This window comes from Anopheles funestus, chromosome 3RL (genome assembly GCF_943734845.2).
Source record: "Anopheles funestus chromosome 3RL, idAnoFuneDA-416_04, whole genome shotgun sequence".
In the NCBI taxonomy this organism is placed as follows: Eukaryota; Metazoa; Arthropoda; class Insecta; order Diptera; family Culicidae; genus Anopheles; species Anopheles funestus.
Window position 1 is genome coordinate 52299298 of NC_064599.1, and position 20612 is coordinate 52319909.

The 20612-nt window shown below is 38.1% G+C and overlaps 4 protein-coding genes across 12 annotated transcripts in view; 2 read left to right on the forward strand and 2 right to left on the reverse strand.

The window, feature by feature from the left end:
• Window positions 1–20612, reverse strand: part of LOC125767197 (uncharacterized) — a 285303-nt gene that overhangs the window by 207475 nt on the left and 57216 nt on the right. The window lies entirely within an intron of this gene.
• LOC125772085 (uncharacterized) overlaps window positions 1–20612 on the reverse strand; it is a 312356-nt gene that overhangs the window by 108479 nt on the left and 183265 nt on the right. The gene's annotated exons all lie outside the window — the stretch shown is intronic.
• LOC125767195 (uncharacterized) lies at window positions 1048–16482 on the forward strand. 7 transcript variants are annotated; one of them, XM_049433525.1, is made up of 3 exons: window positions 1048–4392; window positions 6187–6550; window positions 15581–16482. In XM_049433525.1, exons 1-3 carry the CDS (start codon window positions 1156–1158, stop codon window positions 16333–16335), a joined length of 4356 nt encoding a protein of 1451 aa, XP_049289482.1. In that variant the 5' UTR covers window positions 1048–1155; the 3' UTR covers window positions 16336–16482. The 7 variants fall into 7 exon arrangements, with proteins under 7 accessions (XP_049289482.1, XP_049289484.1, XP_049289486.1 ...); XM_049433527.1 differs by lacking the exon at window positions 6187–6550 and adding an exon at window positions 7976–8356 and having other exon boundaries at window positions 1048–4375; XM_049433529.1 differs by lacking the exon at window positions 6187–6550 and adding an exon at window positions 9782–10162 and having other exon boundaries at window positions 1048–4375.
• The window catches only part of LOC125767242 (uncharacterized), a 33415-nt gene continuing 29446 nt past the window's right edge, over window positions 16644–20612 (forward strand). Inside the window, exon 1 of the mRNA XM_049433610.1 lies at window positions 16644–17386. Coding sequence (XP_049289567.1) covers window positions 16798–17386 — 589 coding nt within the window. The 5' untranslated portion in view covers window positions 16644–16797. The remainder of the gene's footprint in view (window positions 17387–20612) is intronic.

Genomic DNA, 20612 nt, shown 5'->3' on the forward strand with positions numbered 1-20612 from the left:
TCGACTGCCGGTAAATTTGATGACGTCGTATTTCACTACTCATTGCCATCGACACCAAACAATTTTGCTTATGTTTATATTCAGGCCAAACATAAACTGAATTCTCAGAAAAATGTTCAACTGATCAAAGAAGGTAATTTGTTCACGAAATGGAATTCTAACAAACCCTTTTCAATCCCAATGTACTTTATCTCTTATCTTGATGGATATGAACATTCTTTGAATGGTTCTCATACATATATTTTATGCACCAATGCAAGCATTGATGAAAATCTGAAAAAATATCTTTCACCACGGGAACACGATATCGCTCACATATTTTCGTTTTGTGACGAATTAGGGGCAAAATGTTACAGTTTAGAAAGCAAAACAGAATTTAATGCTCTTATTGATGAATTAAGAAATGCAAGTGTAGAAAAACTAGGACAAATGTTAGCGATATACGCCGTAAAGAAAAAGTTAATTAAATGTTCCACTGCTATATTTAATGTTCATGATAATTTAATTGCTAAATGTATAAAACCCCATGATTCAGGAATATTTCAATTTAACCAAGAATTCTGGACTGCGGAAAGTTCAACGCTTCTAGGAAAACTGAGGAACAGTTTTAAACAAGAATATTTCAAATTAACTCCAAATCAAGGTGAACTGAACAACCAAATAGAATGGGAAGAAATCAGAATTATATTAGATCAGGCATTTGCCGAAACTGTTTTAAACGTTACAACCCGTTTATCACCCGATGTTAATTCGTATTATGAAAAAGTTGATGTAGCAATCCAACGATTTAAAGAGAAATTCCTTTTAGTTTGTGGATCTACGAATGAGACAGAACTTCGCGATAAGATTATGGATATGATACCAACCTGGGTTAACAACAAAAAAGGAACATATGACGCCTTGCACAATATGCTGTTTGATGGCATGATTAAGACGGTTCATATAAGTTTGCAGGATCTTAACCAGCATTTTATAGAAACAAAAGCGAATGAAAATTTTGTTAAGGTTAAAACATTTACGAATGATTATCTTAAATCAATGTGCGTTAAATATTCTCGCATTGTTATTGAGCCAAATTGTCTGAATGAAACTGCACTGAACGAGTTTATCAGTTGCACTACACAATATGTCTCTCGATATCGCTGCACAACTAGTATGAAAGTGAATATTTTAATTGTTTCACAAACCTTAGCCTTGCATCAGTATCAGTGTCTATTTGTGAACAGTGCTTCATCTAAATTTAAAGAGAATATCTATGATGTCCTTGATGAATTAACGGAATTCATTACTGCTGTTGGCCTCTCTACTGAATACATTATTACGATACTTGGTCAATTGGGAAGAGAAGTTCTTCGAGCTGTTAAGAAGCTCGCAAGGACACGTGAAATTAAAATTATTATAATCGAGGAACCAGCCGAAGAAGACCCATCTGAAGATTGTTCCTTCGTTCGTGATCTTACCAATGAAGCAAAAAAGCAGTTATTTGAGCAGCACAACTTAAAACTTTTTGGAACGACTATAGCCCTCAACAATATTGTGAGAGAAACTGATAGTTTGAGTCTGTTATTTAATGTTTTAGAAAAATATGACGATACAGACGTGAGAGAAAATTATAACTTTAATCTGCAGAACTTTGAAAAAATTAAATCGTGGTATATTCCACGATCGTTTGTACCATACTCCGAGGAAAACCGGGAGGCTGAACAATATTTGACTGAAAACGAAATCACAGCATCACTGCTAAAATCTGTCTTACCTTTGAAGGATGAAGCGTGTAACCTTCCAGATGATTTAAAGTGCGAGGACAATGTGAAAGTGCACATCTTTTTAGACGAAGCAGGATATGGAAAATCCACCTACTTTACGTGGCTAGCATCGGCAATATCGAACGATAATTCTTCTATGTTTATTGTACGTATGAACGCTCTGCAATATTCCTCTGATTTCTTTTATTTACAAGCGTTGGATCCTAAAACCATCCATGATACAGAAGTAGTAAGGATCCTCTATCGTCTACTGCATCTTACCTTGTTTGTGTGCAATATTCACAATCGAGCTGTTGCAGACTTCGATAAGGAAAGAGAGAAAGCTGATCGAACCGCAAAACTTTTAACGTTCTCGGATGGAAAAATTATCCTTGACGAAACCAATCCTGATGTGTCAAAACTACCTTTACAAGAACTGCTGGAGCTACGATTGTTTCAAAACAAATTTAACGAAAATAAATTTATTTGTTTATTGGATGGATTTGATGAAATTGTCCCGCATTATAAGGATTTCGTAATGAAATATTTTGCAAGGCTATCCAACTTTGAAGGCATTCGAAATCTGTACATTTCGACTAGGCCGTATAATTTTAGAGAAGAACTGAAACAAACGTTTTCGGTTGGCAAGTTGTGGCGACTGGAGCCGTTTTCCCAAAGAGATCGAATACTGTTTTTGAACAACTATGTAGAGCATGAATTAGAAGGTTACAAAAAAAGCAATGAAGACCATAAAATTTCCATTTTAGAAAAAATGTATACTCTTACGACCTACAGTATACAAGAATTTAAAATAATACCACTTTTTCTGCACATGGCTGCAAAACTTTCACTCTCAAAAATTAAAATTCACCTAAACGCTCAAAAACAAACAACCGTTTTCAAACTTTTGGTGGATACAAAGTTCGATCAATTACAAGTTATAAGCAATTTTGTTGAAGAAAAATTAAGAATACTAAATCACGAGAAAGCTGGTACAATTCAGTCTACTGCAAAGTATCCCGTTCAAATAATGAAGAACGAGGAAGTAAACAAACAAACAAAACGACGTCATAATATTTTGGGCATGTTAGTCATATTTAACATAGGAGTGATAACTAGGTTGTTGTCTGACCAGGAACAGCAGGAAGCTATCGAATTCATGCAAGATGTAGCAAGAAGTAATGAGAAAACTGGCATCATTCAAGATGTTTGCGATAATATTCCTCGTTTTACTCATCGAATTTTCGCTGAGTACTTTACGGCGTGCTGGTTGTACGAAAATAGAAAAATTATAGAAAATAAAAGCTTTTTCCGATCGCGCTCATATTGGACTACGGAGCTACATCGAGTTCGGGACTTTCATAATCGAATGATTTTAAGCGACAGTAAAGGATGCGATATTCACATGGCTGTAATTAATCAATCAGAACATCAGGTTCGTGAATTGTTGTCGGCAAACTTTTCTGCTGCATCTGTAGAGGATGCAGTTGGACGATTACCGCTTCACTTGGCAATGATTTACCCATCCAGAGCAATTGAGAACTTTTTAATAAGTAAAACGCCGATTCAGTCAATCAATTTGCAAGATAAACTTCTTCATTGGACCGCTTTAGATTATGCATTTGCAATGAGATCTGACACATCAATCAAAAACCTATTGTTTGCTGGGGTGACTGTTAATGGGGACACCTTACTTCAACAAATCGTATCTAACAACCTGAAGGATTTGATGCTTAACGCTCATGATTATGGAAAATGGTTAAGCAATCATGAAAGCTACAAAATGGTCGTAATAAAGCTTCACTTGGATTTAATTAAGAATTTGGCAACTGAAAAACAAATTGACATTTTTTCTACTCACAAAGACCTTGATTCCTTGACTGTTGTAGAATTCTGCGTAAAGTACAATATGGTCGGTGTATTTAAACAACTTATGACCCAAATTGAAATTCGTGAAAAAATTTTAGCAGATCAATCACAGCACTTGTTGCAGATGGCAATCGATAGCAATGCTTCTGAAATCGAGACGTACCTAGCCAGCCAATGTAACATGCCTTTGTTACAAACAAATAATAGTGCAGAACTTATTGCTGCTTTGAAATCCACAATTAAACTTAATCAAATGATCCCATTTAAAATCATTTTCCAACAACTTTGCCACCAACTCAATATTACTGTGATTAAAGATGTAAAAATTGTCGAGGACATTCATGATCCTAGTAACAACAACATAGCATCGCTCGACAAAGTTGATTATCCAAAGGTTTGTTGCGTACGGAGTTCTAATAACGTTCGATTATCGTTACCTGAATACGACGAAAAAGATATCCTGCATAAAGGATACCTCGTCGAAGCTCTTCTTGCTAGAGCAGTACATGAGGGACACATCCAGATAGTCAAATACATTGTTCAGAAGAACAACATGGTCATTACTAACAGACTCATTGTTATGGTCATGAGATTGTTACCGAAAGGCTATACAGTATGTCATGAAAAATCGATGTCTGCATTCATATATCTACTTGACAAAACAACAGATCGGAATGCTACCGATGATGAAGGTCGAAGTCTGCTACATATGACTGCTCAAAATGGTTGCTTCTTCATGCTGCATTGTATGATTGCCAAAGGTTGTGATCCTGCAGAGGTAAATACAAGAATCGGATGGAATGTGTTTCACTATGTTGCGTTTAATCAGGATGAAGATCGTTCGGACCAAATATTGGAGTTCCTATTGAAATATTGCGGAATGGATTGGTTTCATCATTTGGACACGTTGGTCGATTCGGACATACTACAAATATTCAATATTGAATATTTCATCAAAAGCAATAGAAAGACCAATAAATTGAACAAAAATCAATATGCCTTGTTGGCAATGTTTGCTATATTCAGGAAAGAGGACTTAACTAGTCTTTTGTCCGATCAGGAACTACAAGAAGCTATCCGATGCGTGCAGGATGTAGCTCAGGGCAATATGAAGTCTTACATCATTAAACAAGTTAAAGGGTACAATCCTGAGTTCACTCTTCGAATATTTGCTGAATATCTCGCAGCATCTTGGATATACAGCAACAAACATCGCATGAAAAGCGAGAGCTTTTTCCGGTCGAGGAAATATTGGAAAGAAGAGGTTCAGCGAACTCGAAGCTTATTCAATCGCATGATAGTAAGAGATAGTGAAGGATGTGATATTCACATGGCTGTAATCAATGAATCAGTACAACAGGTCCATGCTTTAGTTTCGAAGTATCCTTCGTCAGCACTCGTGAAGGATTCGGTAGGTCGATTACCACTACACTTGGCAGTTATTGGCCGATCAATAGCAATAGAAAAATTTCTTATAGAAATAATGTCTCTTCAATCTATCAATGCGAAAGATGAACTCTTCGAATGGAGTGCTTTAGACTATGCATTTGCAAGCGGCTATGAAATTTCAACAAACGATTTACTGACTGCTGGAGCGGCAGTGAATAGAGATACCTTGTTTCAACAAATCATATCAAATCATTTAAAAACTTTACTGATTGATGCTCATAACTATGGAAAGTGGTTACATTCTCGTGAAAACACGAAGAAGATTGCAAATCAGCTACGCATTCAATTGGTGGAATATTTGCTCAACGAAAAACAACTTGACGTCTTCTCTCTTCGTGAGGAACTTAATACCTTGACAATTCTAGAGTTCTGTACAAAACACAATATGGTCAGTATTGTAAAACTACTTATGAATCAAACAGAACATCAACGAAATATTTCATCCGATCAATCGAATTGGTTGTTTCAAATAGCGCTAGACAATAAAGCACATGATACTTTGTTGTATTTCATCGATGAGTGCAATATGGACCTTCCAAATGTAAATGACACTGCTGAACTCATTGCTGCTCTTAAAGTCACCTTCAGCAAAAACCATATGAATTCATTCAAAATTATATTTCACCAACTTTGCTACCAACTCAATATTATTGTAATTGAAGATGAAGAGATTGTCGAGGACATTCATGATCCTAGTAACAACAACATACCATCGCTCGACAAAGTTGATTATCCAAAGGTTTGTTGCGTACGGAGTTCTAATAACGTTCAATTATCGTTACCTGAATACGATGAAAACGATATCCTGCATGAAGGATACCTCGTCGAAGCTCTTCTTGCTAGAGCAGTACATGAGGGAAACATCCAGATAGTCAAATACATTGTTCAGAAGACCAGCATGGTCATTACTAATAGACTCATTGTGATGGTCATGAGATTGTTACCGAAAGACGATGAAGTCTGTCATGAAAAATCGATGTCTGCATTCATATATCTACTTGACAAAACAACAGATCGGCATACTACCGATGATGAAGGTCGAAGTCTGCTACATATGACTGCTCAGAATGGTTGCTTCTTCATGCTGCATTGTATGATTGCCAAAGGTTTTGATCCTACAGAGGTAAATACAAGAAACGGATGGAATGTGTTTCACTATGTTGCGTTTAATCAGGATGAAGATCGTTCGGACAATATATTGGAGTTCCTACTGAAATATTGCGGAATGGATTGGTTTCATCATTTGGACACGTTGGTCGATTCGGACAAAATAAAAACATCCAATAATGAATCCATCAATACAACGATGAATCCAAAGAATGGAAAGAACAATAAATTGAACAAAAATCGACATGCCTTGTTGGCAATGTTTGCTATATTCAGGAAAGACGATTTAACTAGTCTTTTGTCCGATGAGGAACTACAAGAAGCTATCCGATGCATGCAGGATGTAGCTCAGGGCAATGAGAAGTCTGACATCATTAAAGGTGTTAAAGGGTACAATCCTGAGTTCACTCTTCGAATATTTGCTGAATATTTCGCGGCATCTTGGATATACAGCAACAAACATCGCATGAAAAGCCAGAGCTTTTTCCGGTCGTGGAAATATTGGAATGGAACGGTTCAGCGAACTCGAAGCTTATTCAATCGCATGATAGTAAGAGATAGTGAAGGATGTGATATTCACATGGCTGTAATCAATGAATCAGTACAACAGGTCCATGCTTTAATTTCGAAGCCTCCTTCGTCTACACTCGTGAAGGATTCGGTAGGTCGATTACCGCTACACTTGGCAGTTATTGGCCTACCAAGAGCAATAAATGTTTGCCTAATTAAAAACACGCCTTTTCCATCTATTAATGCGAAAGATGAACTCTTCGAATGGAGTGCTTTAGACTATGCATTTGCAATCAACTATGATATTTCAACAACCGATTTACTGACTGCTGGAGCGGCAGTGAATAGAGACACCTTGTTTCAACAAATCATATCAAATCATTTAAACATTATACTGTCCAAGGCACATGATTATGGAAAGTGGTTACATGGTCGTGAAAACACGAAGAAGATTGCAAATCAGCTACACATTCAATTGGTGGAATATTTGCTCAACGAAAAACAACTTGACGTCTTCTCTCTTCGGGAGGAACTTAATACCTTGAAAATTCTAGAGTTCTGTACAAAACACAATATGGTCAGTATTGTAAAACTACTTATGAATCAAACAGAACATCAACGAAATATTTCATCCGATCAATCGAATCGGTTGTTTCAAATAGCGCTAGAGAATAAAGCACATGATACTTTGTTGTATTTCATCGATGAGTGCAATATGGTCCTTCCAAAAGTAAATGACACTGTTAAACTCATTGCTGCTCTTAAATTCACCATCAGCAAAAACCATATGAATTCATTCAAAATTATATTTCACCAACTTTGCTACCAACTCAATATTATTGTAATTGAAGATGTAAAAATTGTCGAGGACATTCAGGACCCTAGTAACAACAACATAGCATCGCTCGACAAAGTTGATTATCCAAAGGTTTGTTGCGTACGGAGTTCTAATAACGTTCAATTATCGTTACCTGAATACGACGAAAAAGATATCCTGCATATAGGATACTTCGTCGAAGCGCTTCTTGCTAGAGCAGTACATGAGGGAAACATCCAGATAGTCAAATACATTGTTCAGAAGACCAGCATGGTCATTACTAATAGACTCATTGTGATGGTCATGAGATTGTTACCGAAAGACGATGAAGTCTGTCATGAAAAATCGATGTCTGCATTCATATATCTACTTGACAAAACAACAGATCGGAATACTACCGATGATGAAGGTCGAAGTCTGCTACATATGACTGCTCAGAATGGTTGCTTCTTCATGCTGCATTGTATGATTGCCAAAGGTTGTGATCCTGCAGAGGTAAATACAAGAAACGGATGGAATGTGTTTCACTATGTTGCGTTTAATCAGGATGAAGATCGTTCGGACCAAATATTGGAGTTCCTACTGAAATATTGCGGAATGGATTGGTTTCATCATTTGGACACGTTGGTCGATTCGGACATATTAGAAATATCCAATAATGAATCCATCAATACAACGATGAATCCAAACAATGGAAAGACCAATAAATTGAACAAAAATCGTCATGCCTTGTTGGCAATGTTTGCTATATTCAGTAAAGACGACTTAACTAGTCTTTTGTCCGATGAGGAACTACAAGAAGCTATCCGATGCATGCAGGATGTAGCTCAGGGCAATGAGAAGTCTGACATCATTAAAGGTGTTAAAGGGTACAATCCTGAGTTCACTCTTCGAATATTTGCTGAATATTTCGCGGCATCTTGGATATACAGCAACAAACATCGCATGAAAAGCCAGAGCTTTTTCCGGTCGTGGAAATATTGGAATGGAACGGTTCAGCGAACTCGAAGCTTATTCAATCGCATGATAGTAAGAGATAGTGAAGGATGTGATATTCACATGGCTGTAATCAATGAATCAGTACAACAGGTCCATGCTTTAATTTCGAAGCCTCCTTCGTCTACACTCGTGAAGGATTCGGTAGGTCGATTACCGCTACACTTGGCAGTTATTGGCCTACCAAGAGCAATAAATGTTTGCCTAATTAAAAACACGCCTTTTCCATCTATTAATGCGAAAGATGAACTCTTCGAATGGAGTGCTTTAGACTATGCATTTGCAATCAACTATGATATTTCAACAACCGATTTACTGACTGCTGGAGCGGCAGTGAATAGAGACACCTTGTTTCAACAAATCATATCAAATCATTTAAACATTATACTGTCCAAGGCACATGATTATGGAAAGTGGTTACATGGTCGTGAAAACACAAAGAAGATAGCAAATCAGCTACACATTCAATTGGTGGAATATTTGCTCAACGAAAAACAACTTGACGTCTTATCTCTTCGTGAGGAACTTGATACCATGACAATTCTAGAGTTCTGTACAAAACACAATATGGTCAGTATTGTAAAACTACTTATGAATCAAACAGAACATCAACGAAATATTTCATCCGATCAATCGAATCGGTTGTTTCAAATAGCGCTAGAGAATAAAGCACATGATACTTTGTTGTATTTCATCGATGAGTGCAATATGGTTCTTCCAAAAGTAAATGACACTGCTGAACTCATTGCTGCTCTTAAATTCACCATCAGCAAATTCCATATGAATTCATTCAAAATTATATTTCACCAACTTTGCTACCAACTCAATATTATTGTAATTGAAGATGTAAAAATTGTCGAGGACATTCAGGACCCTAGTAACAACAACATACCATCGCTCTACAAAGTTGATTATCCAAAGGTTTGTTGCGTACGGAGTTCTAATAACGTTCGATTATCGTTACCTGAATACGACGAAAAAGATATCCTGCATATAGGATACTTCGTCGAAGCGCTTCTTGCTAGAGCAGTACATGAGGGAAACATCCAGATAGTCAAATACATTGTTCAGAAGACCAGCATGGTCATTACTAATAGACTCATTGTGATGGTCATGAGATTGTTACCGAAAGACGATGAAGTCTGTCATGAAAAATCGATGTCTGCATTCATATATCTACTTGACAAAACAACAGATCGGAATACTACCGATGATGAAGGTCGAAGTCTGCTACATATGACTGCTCAGAATGGTTGCTTCTTCATGCTGCATTGTATGATTGCCAAAGGTTGTGATCCTGCAGAGGTAAATACAAGAAACGGATGGAATGTGTTTCACTATGTTGCGTTTAATCAGGATGAAGATCGTTCGGACCAAATATTGGAGTTCCTATTGAAATATTGCGGAATGGATTGGTTTCATCATTTGGACACGTTGGTCGATTCGGACATATTAGAAATATCCAATAATGAATCCATCAATACAACGATGAATCCAAACAATGGAAAGACCAATAAATTGAACAAAAATCGTCATGCCTTGTTGGCAATGTTTGCTATATTCAGTAAAGACGACTTAACTAGTCTTTTGTCCGATGAGGAACTACAAGAAGCTATCCGATGCATGCAGGATGTAGCTCAGGGCAATGAGAAGTCTGACATCATTAAAGGTGTTACAGGGTACAATCCTGAGTTCACTCTTCGAATGTTTGCTGAATATTTCGCGGCATCTTGGATATACAGTAACAAACATCGCATGAAAAGCCAGAGCTTTTTCCGGTCGTGGAAATATTGGAATGGATCGGTTCAGCGAACTCGAAGCTTATTCAATCGCATGATAGTAAGAGATAGTGAAGGATGTGATATTCACATGGCTGTAATCAATGAATCAGTACAACAGGTCCATGCTTTAGTTTCGAAGTATCCTTCGTCAACACTCGTGAAGGATTCGGTAGGTCGATTACCGCTACACTTGGCAGTTATTTGCCGATCAAGAGGAATAAAAAAATTTCTTATAGAAATAATACCTCTTCAATCTATCAATGCGAAAGATGAACTCTTCGAATGGAGTGCTTTAGACTATGCATTTGCAATCCACCTTGGTATTACAACAAAAGACTTAATGACTGCTGGAGCGGCAGTGAATAGAGACACCTTGTTTCAACAAATCATATCAAATCATTTAAAAACTTTACTGATTGATGCACATTATTATGGAGAGTTGTTACATTCTCGTGAAAACACAAAGAAGATAGCAAATCAGCTACACATTCAATTGGTGGAATATTTGCTCAACGAAAAACATCTTGACGTCTTCTCTCTTCGTGAGGAACTTAATACCTTGACAATTCTAGAGTTCTGTACAAAACACAATATGGTCAGTATTGTAAAACTACTTATGAATCAAACAGAACATCAACGAAATATTTCATCCGATCAATCGAATCGGTTGTTTCAAATAGCGCTAGACAATAAAGCACATGATACTTTGTTGTATTTCATCGATGAGTGCAATATGGACCTTCCAAATGTAAATGACACTGCTGAACTCATTGCTGCTCTTAAATTCACCATCAGCAAAAACCATATGAATTCATTCAAAATTATATTTCACCAACTTTGCTACCAACTCAATATTATTGTGATTGAAGATGTAGAAATTGTCGAGGACATTCATGATCCTAGTAACAACAACATAGCATCGCTCGACAAAGTTGATTATCCAAAGCTTTGTTGCGTACGGAGTTCTAATAACGTTCAATTATCGTTACCTGAATACGACGAAAAAGATATCCTGCATATAGGATACTTCGTCGAAGCGCTTCTTGCTAGAGCAGTACATGAGGGAAACATCCAGATAGTCAAATACATTGTTCAGAAGACCAAAATGGTCATTACTAATAGACTCATTGTGATGGTCATGAGATTGTTACCGAAAAACGATGAAGTCTGTCATGAGAAATCGATGTCTGCATTCATATATCTACTTGACAAAACAACAGATCGGCATACTACCGATGATGAAGGTCGAAGTCTGCTACATATGACTGCTCAGAATGGTTGCTTCTTCATGCTGCATTGTATGATTGCCAAAGGTTTTGATCCTGCAGAGGTAAATACAAGAAACGGATGGAATGTGTTTCACTATGTTGCGTTTAATCAGGATGAAGATCGTTCGGACCAAATATTGGAGTTTCTACTGAAATATTGCGGAATGGATTGGTTTCATCATTTGGACACGTTGGTCGATTCGGACATATTAGAAATATCCAATAATGAATCCATCAATACAACGATGAATCCAAACAATGGAAAGACCAATAAATTGAACAAAAATCGACATGCCTTGTTGGCAATGTTTGCTATATTCAGTAAAGACGATTTAACTAGTCTTTTGTCCGATGAGGAACTACAAGAAGCTATCCGATGCATGCAGGATGTAGCTCAGGGCAATGAGAAGTCTGACATCATTAAAGGTGTTAAAGGATACAAACCTGAGTTCACTCTTCGAATATTTGCTGAATATTTCGCGGCATCTTGGATATACAGCAACAAACATCGCATGAAAAGCCAGAGCTTTTTCCGGTCGTGGAAATATTGGAATGGAACGGTTCAGCGAACTCGAAGCTTATTCAATCGCATGATAGTAAGAGATAGTGAAGGATGTGATATTCACATGGCTGTAATCAATGAATCAGTACAACAGGTCCATGCTTTAGTTTCGAAGCCTCCTTCGTCTACACTCGTGAAGGATTCGGTAGGTCGATTACCACTACACTTGGCAGTTATTTGCCGATCAAGAGGAATAAAAAAATTTCTTATAGAAATAATACCTCTTCAATCTATCAATGCGAAAGATGAACTCTTCGAATGGAGTGCTTTAGACTATGCATTTGCAATCCACCTTGGTATTACAACAAAAGACTTAATGACTGCTGGAGCGGCAGTGAATAGAGACACCTTGTTTCAACAAATCATATCAAATCATTTAAAAACTTTACTGATTGATGCACATTATTATGGAGAGTTGTTACATTCTCGTGAAAACACAAAGAAGATAGCAAATCAGCTACACATTCAATTGGTGGAATATTTGGTCAACGAAAAACATCTTGACGTCTTCTCTCTTCGTGAGGAACTTGATACCATGACAATTCTAGAGTTCTGTACAAAACACAATATGGTCAGTATTGTAAAACTACTTATGAATCAAACAGAACATCAACGAAATATTTCATCCGATCAATCGAATCGGTTGTTTCAAATAGCGCTAGACAATAAAGCACATGATACTTTGTTGTATTTCATCGATGAGTGCAATATGAACCTTCCAAATGTAAATGACACTGCTGAACTCATTGCTGCTCTTAAATTCACCATCAGCAAAAACCATATGAATTCATTCAAAATTATATTTCACCATCTTTGCTACCAACTCAATATTATTGTTATTGAAAATGTAGAAATTGTCGAGGACATTCATGATCCTAGTAACAACATACCATCGCTCGACAAAGTTGATTATCCAAAGGTTTGTTGCGTACGGATTTCTAATAACGTTCAATTATCGTTACCTGAATACGATGAAAACGATATCCTGCATGAAGGATACCTCGTCGAAGCGCTTCTTGCTAGAGCAGTACATGAGGGAAACATCCAGATAGTCAAATACATTGTTCAGAAGACCAACATGGTCATTACTAATAGACTCATTGTGATGGTCATGAGATTGTTACCGAAAAACGATGAAGTCTGTCATGAGAAATCGATGTCTGCATTCATATATCTACTTGACAAAACAACAGATCGACATACTACCGATGGTGAAGGTCGAAGTCTGCTACATATGACTGCTCAAAATGGTTGCTTCTTCATGCTGCATTGTATGATTACCAAAGGTTGTGATCCTGCAGAGGTAAATACAAGAAACGGATGGAATGTGTTTCACTATGTTGCGTTTAATCAGGATGAAGATCGTTCGGACAAAATATTGGAGTTCCTACTGAAATATTGCGGAATGGATTGGTTTCGTCATTTGGACACGTTGGTCGATTCGGACAAAATAAAAACATCCAATAATGAATCCATCAATACAACGATGAATCCAAACAATGGAAAGAACAATAAATTGAACAAAAATCGACATGCCTTGTTGGCAATGTTTGCTATATTCAGGAAAGACGATTTAACTAGTCTTTTGTCCGATAAGGAATCACAAGAAGCTACCCGATGCATGCAGGATGTAGCTCAGGGCAATGAGAAGTCTGACATCATTAAAGGTGTTAAAGGATACAATCCTGAGTTCACTCTTCGAATGTTTGCTGAATATTTCGCGGCATCTTGGATATACAGCAACAAACATCGCATGAAAAGCCAGAGCTTTTTCCGGTCGTGGAAATATTGGAATGGAACGGTTCAGCGAACTCGAAGCTTATTCAATCACATGATAGTAAGAGATAGTGAAGGATGTGATATTCACATGGCTGTAATCAATGAATCAGTACAACAGGTCCGTGCTTTAGTTTCGAAAAAAAAATTTTCGTCAACACTCGTGAAGGATTCGGTAGGTCGATTACCACTACACTTGGCAGTTATTTGCCGATCAAAAGCAATAAAAGATCGCCTAATTAAAAACACGCCTCTTCCATCTATTAATGCGAAAGATGAACTCTTCGAATGGAGTGCTTTAGACTATGCATTTGCAAGCGAATATGGTATTACAACAACCGATTTACTGACTGCTGGAGCGGCAGTGAATAGAGACACCTTGTTTCAACAAATCATATCAAATGATATACGCGTTTTACTGAGTAATGCTCATAACTACGGAAAGTGGTTACATGGTCGTGAAAAAACGAAGAAGATTGCAAATCAGCTACACATTCAATTGGTGGAATATTTGCTCAACGAAAAACATCTTGACGTCTTCTCTCTTCGTGAGGAACTTGATACCTTGACAATCCTAGAGTTCTGTACAAAACACAATATGGTCAGTATTGTAAAACTACTTATGAATCAAACAGAACATCAACGAAATATTTCATCCGATCAATCGAATTGGTTGTTTCAAATAGCGCTAGACAATAAAGCACATGATACTTTGTTGTATTTCATCGATGAGTGCAATATGAACCTTCCAAATGTAAATGACACTGCTGAACTCATTGCTGCTCTTAAATTCACCATCAGCAAAAACCATATGAATTCATTCAAAATTATATTTCACCAACTTTGCTACCAACTCAATATTATTGTAATTGAAGATGTAGAAATTGTCGAGGACATTCATGATCCTAGTAACAACAACATAGCATCGCTCGACAAAGTTGATTATCCAAAGCTTTGTTGCGTACGGAATTCTAATAACGTTCAATTATCGTTACCTGAATACGACGAAAAAGATATCTTGCATATAGGATACTTCGTCGAAGCGCTTCTTGCTAGAGCAGTACATGAGGGAAACATCCAGATAGTCAAATACATTGTTCAGAAGACCAAAATGGTCATTACTAATAGACTCATTGTGATGGTCATGAGATTGTTACCGAAAAACGATGAAGTCTGTCATGAGAAATCGATGTCTGCATTCATATATCTACTTGACAAAACAACAGATCGACATACTACCGATGGTGAAGGTCGAAGTCTGCTACATATGACTGCTCAAAATGGTTGCTTCTTCATGCTGCATTGTATGATTACCAAAGGTTGTGATCCTGCAGAGGTAAATACAAGAAACGGATGGAATGTGTTTCACTATGTTGCGTTTAATCAGGATGAAGATCGTTCGGACAAAATATTGGAGTTCCTACTGAAATATTGCGGAATGGATTGGTTTCGTCATTTGGACACGTTGGTCGATTCGGACAAAATAAAAACATCCAATAATGAATCCATCAATACAACGATGAATCCAAACAATGGAAAGAACAATAAATTGAACAAAAATCGACATGCCTTGTTGGCAATGTTTGCTATATTCAGGAAAGACGATTTAACTAGTCTTTTGTCCGATAAGGAATCACAAGAAGCTACCCGATGCATGCAGGATGTAGCTCAGGGCAATGCGAAGTCTGACATCATTAAAGGTGTTAAAGGATACAATCCTGAGTTCACTCTTCGAATATTTGCTGAATATTTCGCGGCATCTTGGATATACAGCAACAAACATCGCATGAAAAGCCAGAGCTTTTTCCGGTCGTGGAAATATTGGAATGGAACGGTTCAGCGAACTCGAAGCTTATTCAATCACATGATAGTAAGAGATAGTGAAGGATGTGATATTCACATGGCTGTAATCAATGAATCAGTACAACAGGTCCGTGCTTTAGTTTCGAAAAAAAAATTTTCGTCAACACTCGTGAAGGATTCGGTAGGTCGATTACCACTACACTTGGCAGTTATTGGCCGATCAAAAGCAATAAAAGATCGCCTAATTAAAAACACGCCTCTTCCATCTATTAATGCGAAAGATGAACTCTTCGAATGGAGTGCTTTAGACTATGCATTTGCAAGCGGCTATGGTATTACAACAACCGATTTACTGACTGCTGGAGCGGCAGTGAATAGAGACACCTTGTTTCAACAAATCATATCAAATGATATACGCGATTTACTGAGTAATGCTCATAACTATGGAAAGTGGTTACATGGTCGTGAAAAAACGAAGAAGATTGCAAATCAGCTACACATTCAATTGGTGGAATATTTGCTCAACGAAAAACATCTTGACGTCTTCTCTCTTCGTGAGGAACTTGATACCTTGACAATCCTAGAGTTCTGTACAAAACACAATATGGTCAGTATTGTAAAACTACTTATGAATCAAACAGAACATCAATGAAATATTTCATCCGATCAATCGAATCGGTTGTTTCAAATAGCGCTAGACAATAAAGCACATGATACTTTGTTGTATTTCATCGATGAGTGCAATATGGTCCTTCCAAAAGTAAATGACGCTGTTAAACTCATTGCTGCTCTTAAATTCACCATCAGCAAAAACCACATGAATTCATTCAAAATTATATTTCACCATCTTTGCTACCAACTCAATATTATTGTAATTGAAAATGTAGAAATTGTCGAGGACATTCATGATCCTAGTAACAACATACCATCGCTCGACAAAGTTGATTATCCAAAGGTTTGTTGCGTACGGATTTCTAATAACGTTCAATTATCGTTACCTGAATACGACGAAAACGATATCCTGCATGAAGGATACCTCGTCGAAGCGCTTCTTGCTAGAGCAGTACATGAGGGAAACATCCAGATAGTCAAATACATTGTTCAGAAGACCAACATGGTCATTACTAATAGACTCATTGTGATGGTCATGAGATTGTTACCGAAAGACGATGAAGTCTGTCATGAAAAATCGATGTCTGCATTCATATATCTACTTGACAAAACAACAGATCGGCATACTACCGATGGTGAAGGTCGAAGTCTGCTACATATGACTGCTCAGAATGGTTGCTTCTTCATGCTGCATTGTATGATTGCCAAAGGTTGTGATCCTGCAGAGGTAAATACAAGAAACGGATGGAATGTGTTTCACTATGTTGCGTTTAATCAGGATGAAGATCGTTCGGACAAAATATTGGAGTTCCTACTGAAATATTGCGGAATGGATTGGTTTCGTCATTTGGACACGTTGGTCGATTCGGACAAAATAAAAACATCCAATAATGAATCCATCAATACAACGATGAATCCAAACAATGGAAAGACCAATATATTGAACAAAAATCGACATGCCTTGTTGGCAATGTTTGCTATATTCAGGAAAGACGACTTAACTAGTCTTTTGTCCGATCAGGAACTACAAGAAGCTATCCGATGCATGCAGGATGTAGCTCTGGGCAATGAGAAGTCTGACATCATTAAATGTGTTAAAGGATACAATCCTGAGTTCACTCTTCGCATATTTGCTGAATATTTCGCGGCATCTTGGATATACAGTAACAAACATCGCATGAAAAGCCACAGCTTTTTCCGGTCGTGGAAATATTGGAATGAAGAGGTTCAGCGAACTCGAAGCTTATTCAATCGCATGATAGTAAGAGATAGTGAAGGATGTACTGATTCATTGATTACTGCCATGTGAATATCACAACAGGTCCGTGCTTTAGTTTCGAAGTATCCGTCGTCAACACTCGTGAAGGATTCGGTAGGTCGATTACCGCTACACTTGGCAGTTATTGGCCGATCAAAAGCAATAAATGATTGCCTAATTAAAAACATGTCTCTTCAATCTATCAATGCGAAAGATGAACTCTTCGAATGGAGTGCTTTAGACTATGCATTTGCAATGAAGTACCCCACAACATTCCATAACATTTTATATTATGGAGCGACAGTAAATGTGGACACTTTGCTCCAACAAATACTGTCCAATACTACAAAGGATTTGTTGACTAATGCACATGATTATGGAAAATGGTTACATTCTCATGAAAACACCAAAAAAATTGCAAACCAACTCCATAAACGTGTAGTAGAACACTTGCTCATTGAAAAACACCTCGATATATTTTCCCCTTATGAAGATATCGATTCTATAACTGTGTTGGAGTTCTGTACAAAAAATAATATGGATGGTTTATTTGAACAATTTGCATTGCGATTGGACTTTCGATGAATGCTTTCAACAGAACAGAGTAATCGTTAATTGCAGATAACATTTCAAAACAATGTCCACCTCGTTTCAGCATACCTGGTCAATGGTTTGACTAGATGATGGTGTAGTTACTACTTTTTTGTAACTCATACTCATACTTTTTAATAATAGTCTCGATATTGTTGATTAACCGTTGTTGTATCTACTTCAATTAGCTGGTCTCCGAATTAATTGTGACATGCCAACTGAAAGATAACTTTTACAACCCTGTATCATACCTGCTATACAATTTAATTTCGATTTATAAACAGTTTTAAAACACACCAGCTATATACCTATTGCAACTTCAGAAATTAAACAACTTCGTTCACTCAAAAACACTAAGAACCCGCATTTTGGTAAAAGTTTAAAAGAAATAAAAGCAAACAATTATGCTGAAGTAGGTAGCAACGCAAACGTCTGCGATTTGCGGCACGAAAGAACTTATAAGTGTTGTGTTACGCTAAGTGTCGCCGACAGGGTCACTCCGTTAGAAGCGCACACCGCGTGGTGCGAGACATTAGAGCTGCATCGGCATTTTGGGTGCAGCGGTTGATCGAGTTTCGCGCCCCATGCCGGTGCCACGGATTTCGCGATGTCAACAATTTGGGTTCTACAATCAATCACAGCCCAAAATGCTGATGCATCGTTGATCGCACGCACCACGCAAACCTTTACCACGGCTTTGCGACAACGACAATTTGGGTGCCGAGTAACGACAAAATAAGCCAGCAACAGGTGGTGCGCGTAGGTTAAACATTATTAATAAGTCAGCAAAAATCTAGTATTTAAGATCGTTAATTTTAATCAATAAACGAGTATGTCTCAAAGTACCCTGGGGTGGACGTTTCAGAAATTAGTGCTCGAGTCGGCGTGAACTGCACCTGTCTCGGGAAGGTTTATTCGAAAGAAATTTCGCATAAATTACAAAACCAAACGCAGCATGACGCTATTGCATCAGCGCTGCGCGACGACGGTTTTTATCGATATGACAATTGTAAGTATTTTTTTGGTTTAATAACCAGGGCATTATTAAGGAATTATTAAGAAGGCGAGTGCGGAAATGGGAAATGGGAACGTTGAAATCGAACAGGTGATGGTCTCTGTTAAAAGAAGCGATCAGGATCATTCTGGCCAAAAACCGAACCGGGGGTTGGAATATCGCGTCATAACATCGCTCCGCGCCAACGCTAAAGTCTTCGAGCTGCTTCCCCCGTAGCAAAAAATTGATAAAGCGGAGCCGCTTAATACCGTTCCTTAAGGCTTAAGGGACGACTTTTTGCTACGCGGGATATCCAATTGTCATTGGTTCAGCCGCTTAAGAGCTTCTAAAGGACGGTATTAAGCGGCGCCGCCTAATACCGATCCTTAAGCCTCAAGGGACGACTTTTTGCTACGGGGGTTATGTACGAGCCGCTTCTCTTTGCTGCATCGAACTACATCAGCGCCGCTCAGCATGGGTTTGTCCCCAAGCGCTCAACTTCTACCAATCTTGTCGAGTTTGTCAGCCTCTGCCACAGGGGCATCGATGCAGCCTGCGCGTTACTTGGCCTGGAGCCTGGACGCGCAAAGACTTTTCGTCGCTGGACTACTTAACAAATGCATCGACTCGCCGGCGCTGCTCTCCGCAATTGACATTTACGCCTCGGCGAGATCGCTCCGTGCTAGAACTATACTTGACGTAGAGGAGCGTCGTACCAGTTTTGGCGCCTCTGATCCGAATTTGAATGCAACGCCGTTCAAATGCAACGCCGTTTGTGATCATTTCGAACCTGACTTGTCGTGATTTGTGTTTCTGAATTGTATACGTGAAGTGCGCCCTATTACTTGTTAAATGTTATATAACATAAAAGTTCATCTAACGCTATCAATGTAAACTGTTAAAAAACGCTTGAAGGGGGCCACATACGGTCCGTTGAATTTAACTAATAAAATAACAAATTACAAATAACAAATATGGATGGGAGGCCTGTCGCGAAGTCTGCGAGAGGGTACATACAGTGGTAAGGAAGATAAAAGGGAAGGAACATCGGATTCGGCGGAAAAGATGCAGGCAATGAAGTAGGATTGCGCTTGCCAATGGCGGGATTCAATTTCTATTAAACCCAGCAAACGGCAGCGGAAAGAATAAAAAGGTACAGAAACGGAATAACCGTGAAGAAAGCTACGTAATGCGAAGCGCGTAAATTTCCTCTGAACTCTCTCTAATCTCTGCATAGCAGTACCTCCAGCTGGAGGTGGACCGAACTCAGCAACAGTACAGTGTCTTAAGACAAAGAGAATCGCGAATTTCCGAAGCCAAGCGCATAATGATGATGATGATGATGATGATAAGTCCCACCTATTTCCCCAACACAGGTTTGAGAAGGACGGAATTACCGCATAGATAATTCTATATTCCAAGACAGCCGGAGAGCAGGTTTCCCGAAAGAGCTGACACAACATTTAGGTGGACA